The sequence below is a fragment of the Taudactylus pleione genome, unplaced genomic scaffold, assembly GCF_031769625.1.
Source record: "Taudactylus pleione unplaced genomic scaffold, aTauple2 ptg000289l, whole genome shotgun sequence".
NCBI lineage: Eukaryota > Metazoa > Chordata > Amphibia > Anura > Myobatrachidae > Taudactylus > Taudactylus pleione.
Genome location: NW_028284691.1, coordinates 5,921,467 through 5,938,620, shown reverse-complemented (window position 1 = coordinate 5,938,620; position 17,154 = coordinate 5,921,467). Strand labels below are relative to the sequence as shown.

Here is a 17,154-nt window from a genome sequence, read left to right as displayed (position 1 = left end):
CCCGCAGCTGCCGGATAAGCGATTGTCGTTCAGTGTGCATGAACGAACATCTTCAGATATATCTGCGGATCACTCGACATCACTGGCCTGCCTCCAACTCTCAACAGATTACTAATAGCTACACTTCTCAATTAGAATCCTTAACAGAACCCAGCTGGGTTCAGCCTCAGGCTAGAGATGACATAACACCTCTCAGGTGTTATCAATAACCTGATAACTCATGCAGGGAATTTCCCACTATAAAAACTTGGTCAGTACACAATTTCAATGCCTGAGTATCAGTTGTGTTTTCATTGATGCTCCTTCTTCAGAACTATACCTTCCAGTAATGGTTGATCCCATTGTTGCTTCAACTACCGATGTTCATACTCCTCGACATCTATAGCCACATTTCCATTGGTTCCTCATAACAGCTAAGTACTCTGTTGTTTTCATGGTCTGGGCCATGAGCTGGGTCCTCACCGATTAAAGCCCATATCCTCAGGTGATCTCTTGTGAAGTCCAGTGGGGGTCTTAGACAAGTGTTGCTCGTCTTACCACGTACAATTCAGGCCAGACGCCACTGATCACAATCATTAAGCACCCATGGTTGGCCACTGCACTGATCACGGTGGATAGTGTTCTTCCATGAGGTATTTTCGGTATACATGCGATACCGTAGATCAAGAAATGTAGATTGCCCACACAACTTCGGAAATTGAATGTCCGATGAGTCAGGCACCCACTTTCATGGCCCGTTCTAAAGCTGATAATTCACGTTGCCTTGCAATGAGCATCCTAGCCGGTGTTCAAACGGACTCACAAGATGTCCGATTACAGCTGATGCAGGTCGAGGCATTTTCAAGATGTCAGTATGGTGACGCCACCTACCATTACCTTTACATACTGCTATCCCATGACTTTTGGCACTTTAGTGTATAGTTACATAGCAAATTATGAAAGCACAATCTTGTGTAGAATAAACGTAAACAACATTATATAATGTAATATTAACTTTGCAGAAAATAAATGGTTTGTGTATAACAACAATAAATATACTTCTAAGAAGCACATATATATACATACATACATACACGAACCTAAACCACCTACCTCACTTCTGCAAGTTCAAACATACAGAGGAAAAAGAGAGCTGATCAGAATCCTGCTGCATCAATACATAACACCTATATGGTAAGGTACGGTGGCCAGAATAACTATAAACCTGACCCTGAGCAAGGTATAGCACAGGGAGACTTGGTACCCTCCGCAGGCAAGAGCTGTGTAGCGGCACTTCAGATTTGAAGAGAGTAGGGGAGGACTCTTGGTTGGACTGTCACATGGAGCGTGCCAAGAGGATGGGAGAGGAGAAGAAGTCTGCATGGGCAGGGCTGCTGACAGCTGCTACAGATCTCTGTCTGCCAGAGCCAAGGTGTTGAAACGGGCGGCGGATTGAGCGCTGCAAAGCAGCAGCTCCACAGCCAGCCCCATCAGTAAACTAAAATAAGAAAGAGCAGTTGAAAACATGCTAAGCACCTTAGGGCACCAAGAAAGAACTGACTGCCCTGGACAGGGGACAGGTTTATCTGTGAGGAGGAGCCTGAGCTGTTTGAAAAGTTAACTCCATGCCCAGACTCATCCAGCATTGTCTCTCCAGTGTCCCCCATGGCTGAAAGAGAAAAGTAGATTTCACAATAACCAGACTTTGCACATTATAAACAGTTTTCTGCTGTGTATATTCATTTGCTAGTACAGGTGACCAGTGCTCCCTCAAAAGGTTTCACTTAACAGCAAATTGTTTGGAAACGCCAAAAAAAAGTGACAAGAACCAGTTTTCGGTCGCTTTCATAGATCACCATGTGACATTATAAACCAGCATTACTCAGCATGTAAGACTGAAACATCTAGGGTTTAAACAGCATTAGAAACATCAGGTCTCAGGGCAGGTGGAGTTTATTGTGAGCACAATAGCTGGGGTATATTGACTTACCTTCCAGGAAATACGGACCCATTCCACAGCCTGCCATCTATGCAGCTGTGTTACCTGACACCTCTACTGATCAGAAATGATCCAAGCTTAAGTGTAACCAGAACACATGATTGTCATAAATTGCACAACACTTTAAAGAACCAAAAATTAAAGTTCACTCATACTGTAAAACACTGAACTTCCAATATGCACAAGATTCAGGAAGATAGAGATACATTTGTGATAATTGGAGTAAATGTTCTCCATAACACAAGCCAACTGTCAGCAATGCTATGGAGGGCACTACAGACAGTCTCTTACAAAATCATGCACTTAGCTGCACAGCAAATGCAATTACAATGTTAAACTTATAAAACTGTATGTTTAGAATTATAGAATTCCTATGAATATTTTAGGATCAATGAATGTTTCAGTTTTAATACAGTTTGTTACGTTACTTAGTGTACTTCGTAGGTGAATAGGAGAAAAGTGTTTTGCTGTGCTTCCTCTAGTTACTAGAAGGTAAAAAAACTTAATAAAACCAGTGCACGTTGTATGCAAATACAGTGACACTGCATGACTCAGCATGTATATCCATGCCCAAGGCAGGAGAGCTGTGATATAAATAATATTCTATAAAAGGGAGTTTATGTATTGCTCATTCCTCCTGTTAGGTCTAACCATACCTTTAGTCTTATGAGGCAACCAAACTCTGGTCTCTGGGCCTAATTCGGAGTTGTATGCAGTTAGCATTGTTACTATGTCTTTGGACATAGCGATGCGAACATATGCTAATGGAGGAGGAGTCTGGTGTAAATAGACACCTCCGAGGACCACCATTGGGCAGCCAAAGGCTATCTGTACAAGCCAGGAAATCTGCATAAGAAGACGCAGCCTCATCACTACCTACTACTGCGTGCGACGAAACAGGACCCGTTCTGTATATGCGCAGAACAGGCCATCAGAGTTGTACGCAAACTCCGGACCACCCACTTAATGCTCTAGAGGGGAGGGGAGGGGAGGGGACGGGGGGTGTGTGCAGGAGACTTGTCCACTTTTCCGGGTGGCCGGGAGCAGTACCAGATTTTCGTGAGACTACCGCCCATTTCGGGAGAGTGGGCGAGTATGTTTTACCCGCATGGTAATCTGGCCTCTTATGTTGACAATTTAGCTCATCAATTAGCTACAAACCAGTACCTAATAGACAGGAATGGTACTGAAATGCCGGCAAATGTTTAGCTGCCGGTTCAACTCCCGACAGCTGATTCTGACTGGATAAGGTAAGTACCCTAACCCTCCCCTGCCCCCCCAACCCTCCCTTAGTGGTGCCTAAACCTAACCCTCTCCCCCCTTACCACTCCCTAATATTAACCCTCCCCCCTAGGGTTGCCTAACCCTAATCTCCACCCCCAAACCTAACCCTGCTAGACTCCCTAATCCTAACACTCCCCTCCCCTCTAACCCTAAAGGCGCCCCAGACTCACCTTTGTACGGGATGGTGCCCTCGGCGTTGGGACTACGATAGGCGTTGGTATTTCGACGCCTATCAAATTCCTAGCCGGCATTCCAATGTCGGGATTGTGACCGGCGGCATGACTACATCCCAAAGACATTGGTAGTGAAATGCCCTGGACGGGTTGGGTACAGGATGTCGGTGTCGGCATCCCAACACTTGTCGGCAGTATTCTAAGCCTCCCTCCCCGATGCCTGACCCTAACCTCCCCCCTCCTAGTGCCTAAACCTAACCTCCCCCCCTTAGTGCCCAACCCTCCCTCCAACCCCACTACTTACCTTTCCGGCGGTTGGGAGGTCAGCGCCTGGACTCGGACAAATGTCAGGATTCCAAGCCCGGCATTCTGAGCGCCGGAATCCCCGCAGTCGGGATATTGACCATAGACCGCCCAGACATGTTCCACTGAATTGAAAAGCAGCAAAAAATTATAATGCCTACTACACAACTTGCATACAGAGTTTAACAGACCCGGTCACCTCAGTCCACGCTCAGCTCCCCCGATCACAACTCCGTCCCGACAGACCCTCCATACTTGCCCCAGCAAATGGTTCTCCTCTCCTAAGGCTGTCCTGCCTCCCTCACAGTGTCCCGCTGAAATCAGGATTGTTGGGAGGGGTGCACCCCAAAATCCAGCCCTGACAGACAGACTTCGAAAAGGGGTGTGACGAAACTAGTTTAATACCTATAATTAAATTGTAACAGTGTTTATTGTATGATCCTTTTGAATTGTCCGCAAATTTACAGCACGGTTTTTAAATAAAGTAAAAAATATACCCTTTTAAAAGGTTTAGGGCCATATCCAATTAGCTAAAAAAAAAAAAAAAAAAGTGAAAACTTAACATCTGAGAAGTTTTCACATAATTTGCATTTTTTGTTACAATATTTTCACATCTTTTGTCTATATGCGCTCCCGTTTTTCGCACTATCCTATTACAAAAGACGTGAAAATGCATTCCCACGAAACCTGCAAAAAGTTCAGCAAGATTTGGGGAAATCTGTCTGTACCCCATAAAAAAGCTAACTTACATAGGAAATCAAATTAGAAGTGTATTAGTGGACCTAATACAAGTATTTGGGGTTCTTAAATTGTGTTAAATGCCCGTTATAAGCATATTTGTATAACAGTGAAAAAATTATACAACGTTTTTGACCAAGATAAATGCTGCAGTTAAATTAGGGTTACATGAAAATGGGTGCAAGTTTGTTGTGTGTCATAAAAGTACACATTTTTTTTTTTTTTTTAAATACACCTGGTGCAGTCACCTGCAATTTTTAAAAACACTTTTCCCATGCATACAGCCCCCAAAATACCAGACCCATTTTTCAACACTTAATTTTTTTCACCTCAAAAATTACGTCATTATTGGCCAAATTAAGCGAATAAAGAATATATTTTGCCTAATTTTCATTAGCAGGGGTGTCCAAGTGGTTCTGAAGTCCCCACATTTTTAAGCAATTACACGCTTTTTGCGACTAATTGGATATGGCTCATACTTTCAATGACCACTATACAGTACAGAGAGCAAAATACTGACTGTCGTACAGTACAGAGAGCATGCTAGTAAGTCTCTAGCAAGAAGATCCTAACATGTGTATAGTCCCAAAGTTAATGCAGGGCTCGCTAGTACAATGTACAGGATCTATCTCCCTCTCAGTTCCTACACTGCGTTCACATTCAGGATGTTTCTTGGTTTAGGATTGCTTCTGTTAACATGTCTCTCTCAGGTAGTCCACTGTTCTATAGCTGCTCTCTTACTGGATACCTCTTAAGGTGAGTAAATACTAGACAACATTTTGCACGATTTGCCCGATTTCGAGGCATCGGAACGACAAATTGTGAAAAATATGCCCATATCGTGAGTGTCCAGTAATGATAACGATGCGCATACCCGCGTCTGTCGTATCTCCAGATCTTACCTACAAGCAGGTAAGATCTGCCAATCTCGTACAAGACGCATTGAAAATCGTTAAGGACAAACGATAAATCGTTGGTCAGATTGGACACTTTTAGCACCATATCGTGTCCTGGAGTGCCAGGGAGAATTGAAGGGAAATCGCTCACGATATTGCATCGTGAGCACATCATCTAGTCTGTACCCACCTTTAGTCTCTCTCTCGGGAGGGCTCTCTCAATAATCCTACTCTCATACTCAGGACTCTGTAGTCTCTCCCTCAGTACATCTTCCCACATGTAGACTGCTCCAACCTTTGGCCATACTTTGCTCTCCTCTTCTCCTTCTCCCCGCCCTGAGTATTGCCTGGAGATGTAGTCTCTAGCCCAGCAATGGCCATTCATGACGGGGCATCACAGAAGAGGTTAAGAGTATAAGGGGTAAATTTACTAAGATGGGAGTTCTATTTAAAAAGTGATGTTGCCCATAGCAACCACTCAGATTCTACTTGTCATTTATCTAGAACCTTCTAGAGGTTAATAATACCAGGAATCTGATTGGTTGCTATGAGCAACATCACTCCTTAATAGAACTCCCATCTTAGTAAATGTACCCCTAAGAGACAACTGGCAGATCATATGATAATTTGGATTCAGTATGATTGTGGCCAGCGGTTCAAATCCCGACAGCGGCATCCCGGCAGCAGTGAAAATCCCAAGGTAAGTAATTTCTACCCTATTCTACCCCCTAACCCTCCCATAGGGGTGCCTAACCCGAACCCCCCCCTTCCCCGCCGCCTAAACCTAAGTCCCCTGGGACGGGTGCCTAACCCTCCCTTCCCCCTGCTTAACCCTAAACCTAACTCACCCGTGTGTCCACACCCATCTTACATTCCATCGGAAAGCCGGTTGTCAGGCTCCCAATGTAGATATAATGACAGGTATCGGGATTTCGACGCCTGTCATTTAACCCCTTGCCGAAATTATACAGTCGGGAAGCAGACGGTCGGGATTCTGTCCATCGGCTTCCCTATAATTTATATAAAAACTCTGCCAGGCGCTATTCTAATATAGTTTATTGATAAGATTTCAATAAGCATCATTCGAGAAATAGGTACGACATGAGGCACAAATAAATGAACATGCAAAGAGAAAATAGTTCATATAATTCAAAAAGGTAGAATTATAATATTTATTCTATCTGCAGGTAGCAATTAGTGACAAACATGAGCTCGTCTTGACTGTACTCTTTCCAATCTGCACCAGGTGCTATTTTTGAACATGGAAAAAAAAAAAACATTTGTAATTACACATCAAGACCATAAAATAACAGGGAATTTGGCCAGTAGAAGGTTATTATTTTTGTCAGATAGGTCATAATACTGTTAACTTTGTAATGTGTCTGCTCCTTAATATGCCAATTTCTATGTAGAACAGGAAACATTACAGTAGTGTGGCAGAGCTGTATTACTAATCATATGCCAATGAGATACTCAATAACTTATGTTATTTACTCTTATTCCATAAAGTTACCTCAACAGTACTCATTTCATAAGTCATAGAAAACCAAATGTTTACAAACTCACAGTAAAATTAACTTACAGTAACTTATGTCCAATGTCTGCACTATTCTCTTTTTTTTCAAATTAGGTCACAAGTGACAAAGTTTGCAGAGTCCATAATAGCCACCCATTACAGAAATCTTATTCCAGCTAATCCCATTCAGGTGTACCAGTACACTATACAAGATGTGAATATTAAATAACAAGACTGATGTTATAATTTATGTTTCATTATTAAAGTACATTTTTACTATGTTCCCCTTCTGCATCCACACACAACTGCATTCTAGTTTTCCATTTGTCAAAGCATTGCTGTAGCACATTATCTGACAGTTGTCTCAACCGCTCCATCATTTTCTTCTTTATCTCAGTAACTGATGCAATACGGGTTCCCTTGAGTACAGATTTGACTTTAGGGAAAATAAAGAAGTCACACGGTGCTAGGACTGGCGAGTATGGAGTAGCGTTCCCGCTAGGCTGTTTTAGCGGGGCGCGGCGCCCTGCCCTCCTTCTGGAGGGCAAAAAGCGCCCTGCCCTCACAGCCTGCGGGTGCCGTTCTCACCCGCGGGACGCAGTGTCCTGTGGGTGGAGAAACATGCGGTGTCTTGGTCACCGCCGGAGAATAGACGCCGGGCGCATGCGCCCGGCATCTATTCTCCCTTTCTGCAGAGCTTGGGGGCTGCCCGGCATGTCCGTAAGCGCCGGGCACGCCCCCAAGTATGACAAAAAGGGGACGTGTCTTATAGACACTCCCCCTTTTCATGACCACGCCCCTTTTCGGGCGCGCGCATAAGGTTGCCCTCTCTAGCTCCGGCGCCCTGCCTGCCGCTGGAGCTAGAGTGAACACTATGGAGGGTGTTTTAGAACTGCAGTCTGTTTTACAGAGAGCTGTGTGAGCTGGTGCGTTATCCCGATGGAGAATGAAACCATTTTCCACAGCTCTGGCCTCTTTCTTCTGATTCTTTCCTGCAAAGTTGCTAAAACATGTTTGTAGTAATGTTGATTCACTGTTGCACCTTCTGGTACCCAGTCTTCCAAAATAGCACATCTGATATCAAAGAAAATTTTGATTTGCTTAGATGTGCTTTCTTCATTTTTGGTGATGATTGCTTTTTCCAGTGCATGAACTTTTTTTTCGGCTCAGGATCGTACAGAAAGATCAATGTTTCATCACAGGAAATAATTATATTTTCGCCAAAACCTGTGAAAAAGAAGCCTATGGGGGTCTTGAGGAGAGGACGCAGGGGCTGTGGCCCAGGTGCCGTATAACAAGTTGCAAAGACCATCTTGAATGAGATATGCTGAAGCTAAGCAAGACACACCAGAGTGGGAGCAGCAGGCTACTTGTTATTCTTGCCTTTCCCAGACATAGCTGCAAGATAATGTAGCACACGATCTGGCACAGTGTAGTGAGCAACCCAGATATATGTGCAATATGGCACGGTGTAGTGCGCAACACCGATATATAGTATGTGATAACCCTCACAAATATAGGGAGATGTGAGGTACAATAAACCCCCTATACCTCAGTATTCCAGGGTTAGAATGAAAGAAAGGTATAAGCTGAGAGTTGTGAAAGAAATAGACAGCAGCACTACCACAAGTCACATACAATGCAGAACATACAATATAACTGCAGTGTGCACTAATTCAACTACACAGACTGCAGTGGCTGGTAGGAATAGCGCTGTATAACCTGGCCCTTGGGAGAGGTATACAGGGAGACCGGACCCAGTGTTCCCGGAGACCTGAATGCAGAAAATGGCTGCCGTGAGTCTCAGAGGGGGCGGACGATGAGGGAGGAGCAGCAAGACCGCAGTGGTGGCACCCTGAGCTGGGGGAGGGGCCGCAGGAAGAGCGCCTTCTCCCCTATGCTGATATCAACCACCGGGTCCCTGGCCTTAATCTGTTCCCTGCGCCAGTGCTTGTAATGCCCTGATAGTCTAGTCTAATGGAGTCCCGGACAAACCGGTGTCCACATTAGTCCCTCTGGTCTGTCTCCTGAGACCAGAGACAAGACTGCGCATTGACTTTGGGTCCCCACAAGCGAGGATCCGCCTTACCTGTCCCCTTGAGTCCCGGCTGCAGTCTGGGGTCCGAGGAGCCCCGCCGGGAGTACCTAGCTGAGGGCTGGTGTCACAGCAGCGCAAAGGGGTGATGGAGCAGCAGTGCAGACATCCAGAGCTGCTGCTCTGTAGCAAAAAAACAAAATAAAACCCACTCATAAAAATAAAGCTTTGGCTGCTTAATAGCAGCCCCACTGTCTAACGATGGTCCAGCTCCTATCGGACACCAACGAAACTGATTTGGTATCACGGCGCCGCGGAGGAGTGATTGAGCAGAGGTCCAAGGGACAGTCTTTTGCTGCTGCTCAGTTTAACTAGAAATGAAAAATAAATTATGAAAAATGGTGACCTAGCTCCTGCCAGACACCAATGAAACTGAGTTGCCCTCAGGCTGTGGGTGGGGTATAGGGGGAAGGACCGAAGAATCCTGGGATAAGAAAAAGCTTTGCTGTTGGTTTCCGGTCCAACAAGGACCACCTACACCACATTGTCTCTCTGTTGAGCCCTATGGACCCTGAAGAAGAAATGTGTATATTAATAACGGTATTAGTATATTAATAAAGGAGAGTTTTTTATTCACAAGTGTACTCTCACCTATATTATAGTATTAACCAGCCCTTTCACTGGCATACATACACCTACGGGAGTGCAGAATGGCAGAGACCAGAGGACCAGCAGGAATCGCTTGGTAAGTAACATCCAACTTACCTAATATCTGCAACATAGGGGCATATTCAATTAGAAGCGTACTTTGCGCATGCCGGACTTTTCGCTGACATCAAGTATCGAGCTTATCCCCGTACCCGTAAGTAGAAATTGTCGAAAACGGAACCCGGTGAATTTGGACCTGTGAAAAGTGCTGTCAGATTTGGGTAAATCAGCCTGACACCCCCCAAAACATGCACTGACATTGGGGATCACTATAGATACCCCCGAATAGGCCTGCCGAAGGTATTAGGGGTACTTAAATGATCTCAATAGCTGCTATTTCTTTGCAAAAGTGGTGAAGAATAGCATTTTGCAGTATTTTTTGCAGAATAATAGTCCCAGCAAATTTGGGGTACACAAAAATGGGTGCTAGCATATTTTAACGTTGCTAAAGTGAAGTTTTAAAAAACTTTAAAAACCCACCTTCCACAAGCACATGCAATTTTAAAAACACCTGGGGCATACTTGGGGACCCCCCTGCAGTCTATTTCGCTAGTTTTTAAGTTTGTTCCCCAACTTTGTTCTTTTTCAAAATAATTTTTTGGGGTGTTCTTTAGTATTTTTTTTTTTAAACTTTTTTTTCACACAGTTTACCTTTGGGGGACTGTCCCAGGGGTGCTGGGTGTTTCCTGCAAGTTTGCATCCCACAACCACAATTCTGCACTTTTTCTCAACAGCTTTCATAGGCGAATCTTATTCGCCTATTCCAATGCATTGACTTTCCGCACCGGCAAAAAGTCTTTGGAATTGAATACTTTTCGCACCTAATTGAATATGCTCCATAGTGTGTTACCACTCTGATACTGCCCTTATTGTTACCGAGGTACCCGTGGGCTAATACAAAGAAGGAAGCACATAAGGAATGTACAAAGGAGGGATTAATAACATCCATTACATTAAGGACGGCTATACATTAGCTTTATTGAAAACAACAGTTTTTGCCCATCTGACTATTAGGACCATTGTTCTTGGGACGCAACTTTTTACGTTTAGGACGTGCGAACACCCTGCCCACAGATATTGCCCACCAGTTTAAATCGACTCACTGCATGCCAGCTCTGACCACACTTACAATAGTGTGTAACACCAACACTGACACACAATGCTCTGAATATTATAGTGTGCAATACCAACACTGGCACATAGTGTATCAAACATCATTCAAATATATTAGAATACATCCATATACCATAAAGCACTCACTCTTCCCTCTTTTTGTGATTTTAATTATATATAGGGGACCGGGACATCTCCCTGAGGTAGCAGCTAGTGGTATATGTATTGTACTTCTTTCCTCAAATAGCCACGCGAACGCTGACCGCTATATCCTATTGTCCACTTGCTGATACCAGTGGCGGAACTGTGGGAGACAACGGAAGCTGTCGCCAGGCGCCAGCCCCTGAAGGGGGCACCTCCACTCCGCTCCTCCATTTGTCCCCAGTTCCATGTCCTCCTGCTTGCAGTGCTGTAACAGGTGCCACACACAGTAAAAATACTGAAGGAGCGCTAGTATGAGGTGAAACCTCTATAATGAAAGCAGCTGTATAAAGAGGTTAGTCAGACCTCTATATTAAACACACAGAAAAGTAAATACAAATCACAGCGCTATTCTGACATTTACACAAAATGTTATTTAATATCATATACACATGTACCAATAAAACCAATATAACCACATTAGGAAGGCATCATCCAATCCACCATATAGAAATGTTCCATGGGTGCTTAAAGGTTGAATAAGTTCCAAGAGTTTTTACTCAATTGTTTATGATATGTCCAGACAAGAATAATTACCAAGTCCAATGTCCAACTTAGAATATGGGGTCCCAATTAGCAGTGCTGGCACGCCCCCGCAAAAGATCCGGTCCCCTGGACACAGGTATGGCGATGAGCCATTTTGTGTAAATGTCAGAATTGCGCTGTGATTTGTATTTACTTTTCTGTAACAGGTGCCACTGAGCTAAATGCAGATTATGACTCTGTCGGGCCGGTTGACACTGCCTGTCAGCCCAGGCAGATTCATGAAACTGTAGTACCAGGGCCGGCTGCTGTAATTCCAGAATTTGCGCTCCACTGCGGAAAGTAAACTGGAAACTCCGGCTCCTGTGTCCCTTCCCACAGCCTCCACTGCCTGTCAATTACTACCCCCTGCCTCTGTGGATGTACATCGAGAACAGGAGAACAGGCACCTCTCCTTCCGCCCCTGTGCAATGTGCACCAGTGGCAGGAATAAGAACAGGATGCCAGCCTCCTAAAGAGTGTGGTGTCAGCGGGTTCCTAAAGAGCGTGGTATCAGCGGCCGGCGCAGTCTCCCTGCTGCTGCCCTGGACTTAGCACTCAGTCAGGAGACGCCTCTTACTTCTCCCCAGAGCAGTGAACCACTGGCCAGGACCTGGAAGCTGCATTGAGGACTTCTTCCCGGTGAGTCCCTTCCCACTACTCCTCCCATCCCGCCCCCTGCTTCCCACTGCTCCTGCCATCCCGCCCCTGCTTCCCACTGCTCCTGCCATCCCGCCCCCTGCTTCCCACTGCCCCTCCCATCCCGCCCCCTGCTTCCCACTGCCCCTCCCATCCCGCTCCCAGCTTCCCACTGCCCCTCCCATCCCGCTCCCAGCTTCCCACTACCAATCCCATCCCGCTCCCAGCTTCCCACTACCAATCCCATCCCGCCCCCTGCTTCCCACTACCAATCCCATCCCGCCCCCTGCTTCCCACTACCAATCCCATCCCGCCCCCTGCTTCCCACTACCAATCCCATCCCGCCCCCTGCTTCCCACTACCAATCCCATCCCGCCCCCTGCTTCCCACTACCAATCCCATCCCGCCCCCTGCTTCCCACTACCAATCCCATCCCGCCCCCTGCCTCTCACTACCAATCCCATCCCGCCCCCTGCTTCTCACTACTAATCCCATCCCGCCCCCTGCTTCTCACTACTAATCCCATCCCGCCCCCTGCTTCTCACTACCAATCCCATCCCGCCCCCTGCTTCACACTACTAATCCCATCCCGCCCCCTGCTTCACACTACTAATCCCATCCCGCCCCCTGCTTCACACTACTAATCCCATCCTGCCCCCTGCTTCACACTACTAATCCCATCCCGCCCCCTGCTTCTCACTACTAATCCCATCCTGCCCCGTTTCCCGCTTCTACTACTCCCATTCTGCCCCCAGCGACCTCGGAGTGTATGGAGCTTGTGCACAAGTGCTTGTTCTGTTGGGGGGGGTAATAGGCTAACCAACCCTGCCTCCTGACCCACCCTAACCACTACCCCTGCCTACAGATTATACCTGTAACCCATCCTACCCCAGGCCCCCTATATATACAGAGTACCCCCAGCCCAGGGACATACATACCCTCCCTGGCCCCAGATATGTGCACTGACTACGACACCCCCAGCCCGGTTACAGACACTATCCACCCTATGACACCCCCACAGCTAGGGACATAAACTCCCTTCCCTACCTCCCCTCTAGACACAGCCCCCCAACCCAGGGACATACATTATCCACACTATCCAGGCCAATTTGCTTGTTTTATTTTTTTTCCTGTGGGGTTTTTATTTTCTGTTGGGGTCAATGTGTTTGTTTTTTCTGTGGGGGCTAATGTATGTGTTTTTTTTCCTGCGGGGGCCAATGTGTTTCATTGTTTTATGAGGGGGCTAAGGTGTATTTTGTTTCCTGTGGGGGCCAATGTGTTTTTTTCTTATACAATGTTTTTCGTCTGCGAATGCTGTTGCGTTGCACCGTGCATGCTTCGTGCAGTGCTGCAGTACAGATACAGGCACATGCAGTTGGCTAAGCAGACGCATATGTTATGTAGTATGGGTGTGTTGATGACGTTGCTTGTGTACAGTATAGAGACGCTAAATTGCTCCCATTGGAGGCCATACTCAGATGGGTGATAATGCACCTAGCATAGGGCTGGTGAAAGTTTTAATGGTCCGAGCGATGGTGGGGTCTAAAGACTAAAAAGCATGTAGAAATAGTATAATAATAAGATAGACCAGATACACCTCCAGTGCTAGATAGATATATATATAAAAATATTTTTATTTTTTTACTTGTTCTTTTCCGGTATCCGGTAGCACTTTTAAGTTTTTGAGTGGGCACCAACACTTATCTTACCTCCGGGCAACTGGGATGATGTTACGCCACTGGCTGATACCAATGACACATTGTATGTTTTCATTAACAGATACTTGTACAAGGAAACAAAAGGATATGACGTTTTGCAGCAAGCAAACAGCCACAATAGGAAAGGGTAACCGCAGGCCTCAAGCACCCACCTGCCCTGATAACCTCCACAGAATCTATTGTGCAACTTATTTCCATGAAGTGGTAGTCAGAGGCTAGCACCTTCATTCTAAATGAGGCAATCCTCATGTAAATAGTTCCCATGCTGTCCAAAAAATAAACAATTAAATCCTGTAATCCCCCAATCTTTCCCTTCAGAGATCAGATAAAACCATGCAGTCAGCACAGTTCACTAATCCACAAGGCAGGCAGAGGAGGGGGTTTCCTGTTATGAGGGCCAGACCCATACTAATACAACCATTATCTGTACATAACCTCATTTGTATTATATTAAAGAGCAGGAGAGAAACCACTGAGGATATTTAGTAAGACAAAGCTGTGCAAGTGGAGATAAATGTATAAAAGATGAACAGAGTTAACTAAAGCAACTGCTTCCTGCAATAACAACATTAGAAACAAATACAAAAAGGTGATACCGTATCTGGATGTGGCAACAGCAGGTGAGACAGTGCAGCTGGCTCACAGTGTAAATCCCAATCTTGCGACACCTGCCACATAGTTTATAGAGATCTATATACACTTTTCATACACACCAAATAGGCACTTGGGCAACCTCAGACTCTTCCGACTTTGGGCAATTTTATATATATCTCCGCCAAGGAGAAAAGCATGCTGGAACTTGCAGTTCTACAACTGCTGGTGACTACTACTCCTGACCGACGTCTCGCTCACCTTAATCCGCTTCCCCTGGATGTCCAGGGTCTTCATGGTAAAGTCCACACCGATAGTGTTCCCCTGTCGCTCCACAAATATACCGCTCTTGAACCGCTGCACCACACACGTCTTCCCCACCCCGGCATCCCCGATCAGCACGATCTTGAAGAGGAAATCATAGGCATCGTCCGAGTCCAGTGGAGCGGACATGCCGGGGTTCTGGGAACCGATAGCACCTCCGGCAGCCCGTGACGTGGTGGTGCGAACACTCGCGGATCTGACAACGCGGAACTACAGGACCCCTCTGTGTGAAGCTAGGACACCAGAGCTGCCCCTTTACGGTGCCTTACTCCAATACACAGCAACTGATACACAACTTGCACATAGCTGTCCACGTTATTGCCTGTCTCAGGTGCAATGTATTTGATACACCACTTGCAGATAGAGGTCCTCGATACTGCCCGCCCGACTACAAGTCAATGTAAAGGATATACCTTGTTCACATAGCAACCTGTGTTATTGACTGTTTGAATTACAAACAAAAGATATTTCTTTGAACTTTGCAAATCCAAAATTTTCATACGTTGCAGGTCATGTATAGTCTTAATAACAAACACATTATTGATACTTCCACACTTGTAATGTTATCATTTACATGTGTATCACACTATATGGGGCCTATTTATCAAATATTTGCAGGATACAGGTGTTTTCAGGGGGCACTCGTAAATAAATACTTGCCTACTCCCCTGGAATGTTCGGGAGGCTCCCGAAAATCAGTTGACGCTCCCAGCCACCTGGAAAAGAAGGCAACTCTCTCCAGTGGCGTCATGAGTGGGGTGCGGGCTGCATCGGTGACACCAAAATGCTGGCTCCTCTGCAGTGACAGGAGCCGGGTGCTGCAGTGTGACATTCTCCTGCAGCACCTTGCTCCTGTCATAGAAGAGGAGTCGACAGTGCCGATGCTGGGCTATCCCCAGAGTGAAGTCATTGGGATCCACGCCCCTTTATTTTAGGTCACGCCCCCTTTTCAGGCACGGGTGTGTGTCACTAGACTTGGTGACACCTCTGACTCTCCTTCACCCTCCTCCACGGACCCTCCCACTCCCACACCCCCCTTCCGCCTTACGGCCACCCACTTACAGAGCACAAGTGGGCTGTCCAGGGTGGTCAATGACGAGGTTTGCTGTTAATCGCGCCATACTAGTCTCATCCCTCCCCTATACCATATCTTTTTTTTGGCTCTGTATTGCATGGTGCAGGGCTACGAAGACAAAATTGTGCTGCCACGCCCCTGGGACCACCCACTTTCCCCCACCCCCACACCCCCTCTCTGCTGACCTGGCTGCTCCAGAATATTTGCAGTGTAGTGTGTAGTACAGGGAATAGCAGTGTGCATACACTGGGCTCCATCCTTTTACGTGCAAGTTGGGTCTTCGAATTCCATTTGCAACACGATTCCAAGCTCGCAATAATTTTTCAGAGGAAATTTGTGTTTTTTCTGTGCACCCCCTGAGCAGTAAAAATCTTTATTTTAAGATAAAAATGTCGGGACACATGGCCTGATTCAGATCCACATGCAATGCCAATATTGAGCGATTGTTTGCCATTGCACGTGCGTAAAAGCCGTACTGCACATGATTGTTTTGCGATGACGCACAGTAAGAGGAATCACTTGCAGAGTGACAGGTAGTCAGCGTTTGGGGGAGGTAATGGGGGATTTAGGCGTGTCTGACCGTTTAAACACTTTTCAAAGTGGGCATATATAAGCCACTGCATCCTTGCATCCTTGCTCACAGTAGGAGAGCCCTCTGCATGTCTGGAGACCCGCTGTATCTGTGGCACCTTAGACTTGCTCAGAAGGCTAATTGCCACCGGATCTGTGTTGAATGTTTCCGGTTTTGTGCATGAGTGGCGGATGTGAGATGCTTGAGTCATTAGCATATTATGACTATTATGGTCAGTGAGATAACACAGCTGTCATGGCATTTGCATGCGGGGGTGGGGGGTAAATATTTTGGCCAATAAAGACTTAAAAACCTCAATAATAGGTTGAATGATGTGGGACAGGTATGTGGAGGTACGCGGATGTGTAAATGATATGGGACAGGTTTGTAGAAGCGTATATTATGTGGGACAGGTATATGGCGGTGATGTATTGATGGGAGAAGGGTTTTGGAACTTGCAGATGAGAGGTAAAAGTGTTTATTCCAACATTTTACAAACTATAAAAACACTGAACATGTAGTACAGTATATAGAATTATTTTGTACTCCAAAATGTTGGAAAGACTTTAATTAGCTGAAAAACACCAGCTTGCTATCATTTTTATATTATTGATTAAAAAATGCAGAAATCAGCCATTTGACACCTTTTAAAAACCTCCAGTACTTTCCTTATGGGCACTAACAGCCAACTTCTATCTCAGTTGTCACTTTTTTGGGATCCCGGATGGTTTCCCCACTGTTTTATGAACTACTCACAGGTCATATTTTG

General features: G+C 45.8%; 1 protein-coding gene across 1 annotated transcript in view; it reads right to left on the bottom strand.

Annotated features, from left to right (window-relative positions):
* Window positions 1-15,059, bottom strand: part of RAB43 (RAB43, member RAS oncogene family) — a 32,851-nt gene extending 17,792 nt beyond the window's left edge. The window contains exon 1 of the mRNA XM_088482475.1: window positions 14,677-15,059. Within this exon, the coding sequence (XP_088338601.1) occupies window positions 14,677-14,868 (192 nt within the window). The 5' untranslated portion in view covers window positions 14,869-15,059. The remainder of the gene's footprint in view (window positions 1-14,676) is intronic.
* Window positions 15,060-17,154: the final 2,095 nt, after the last annotated feature.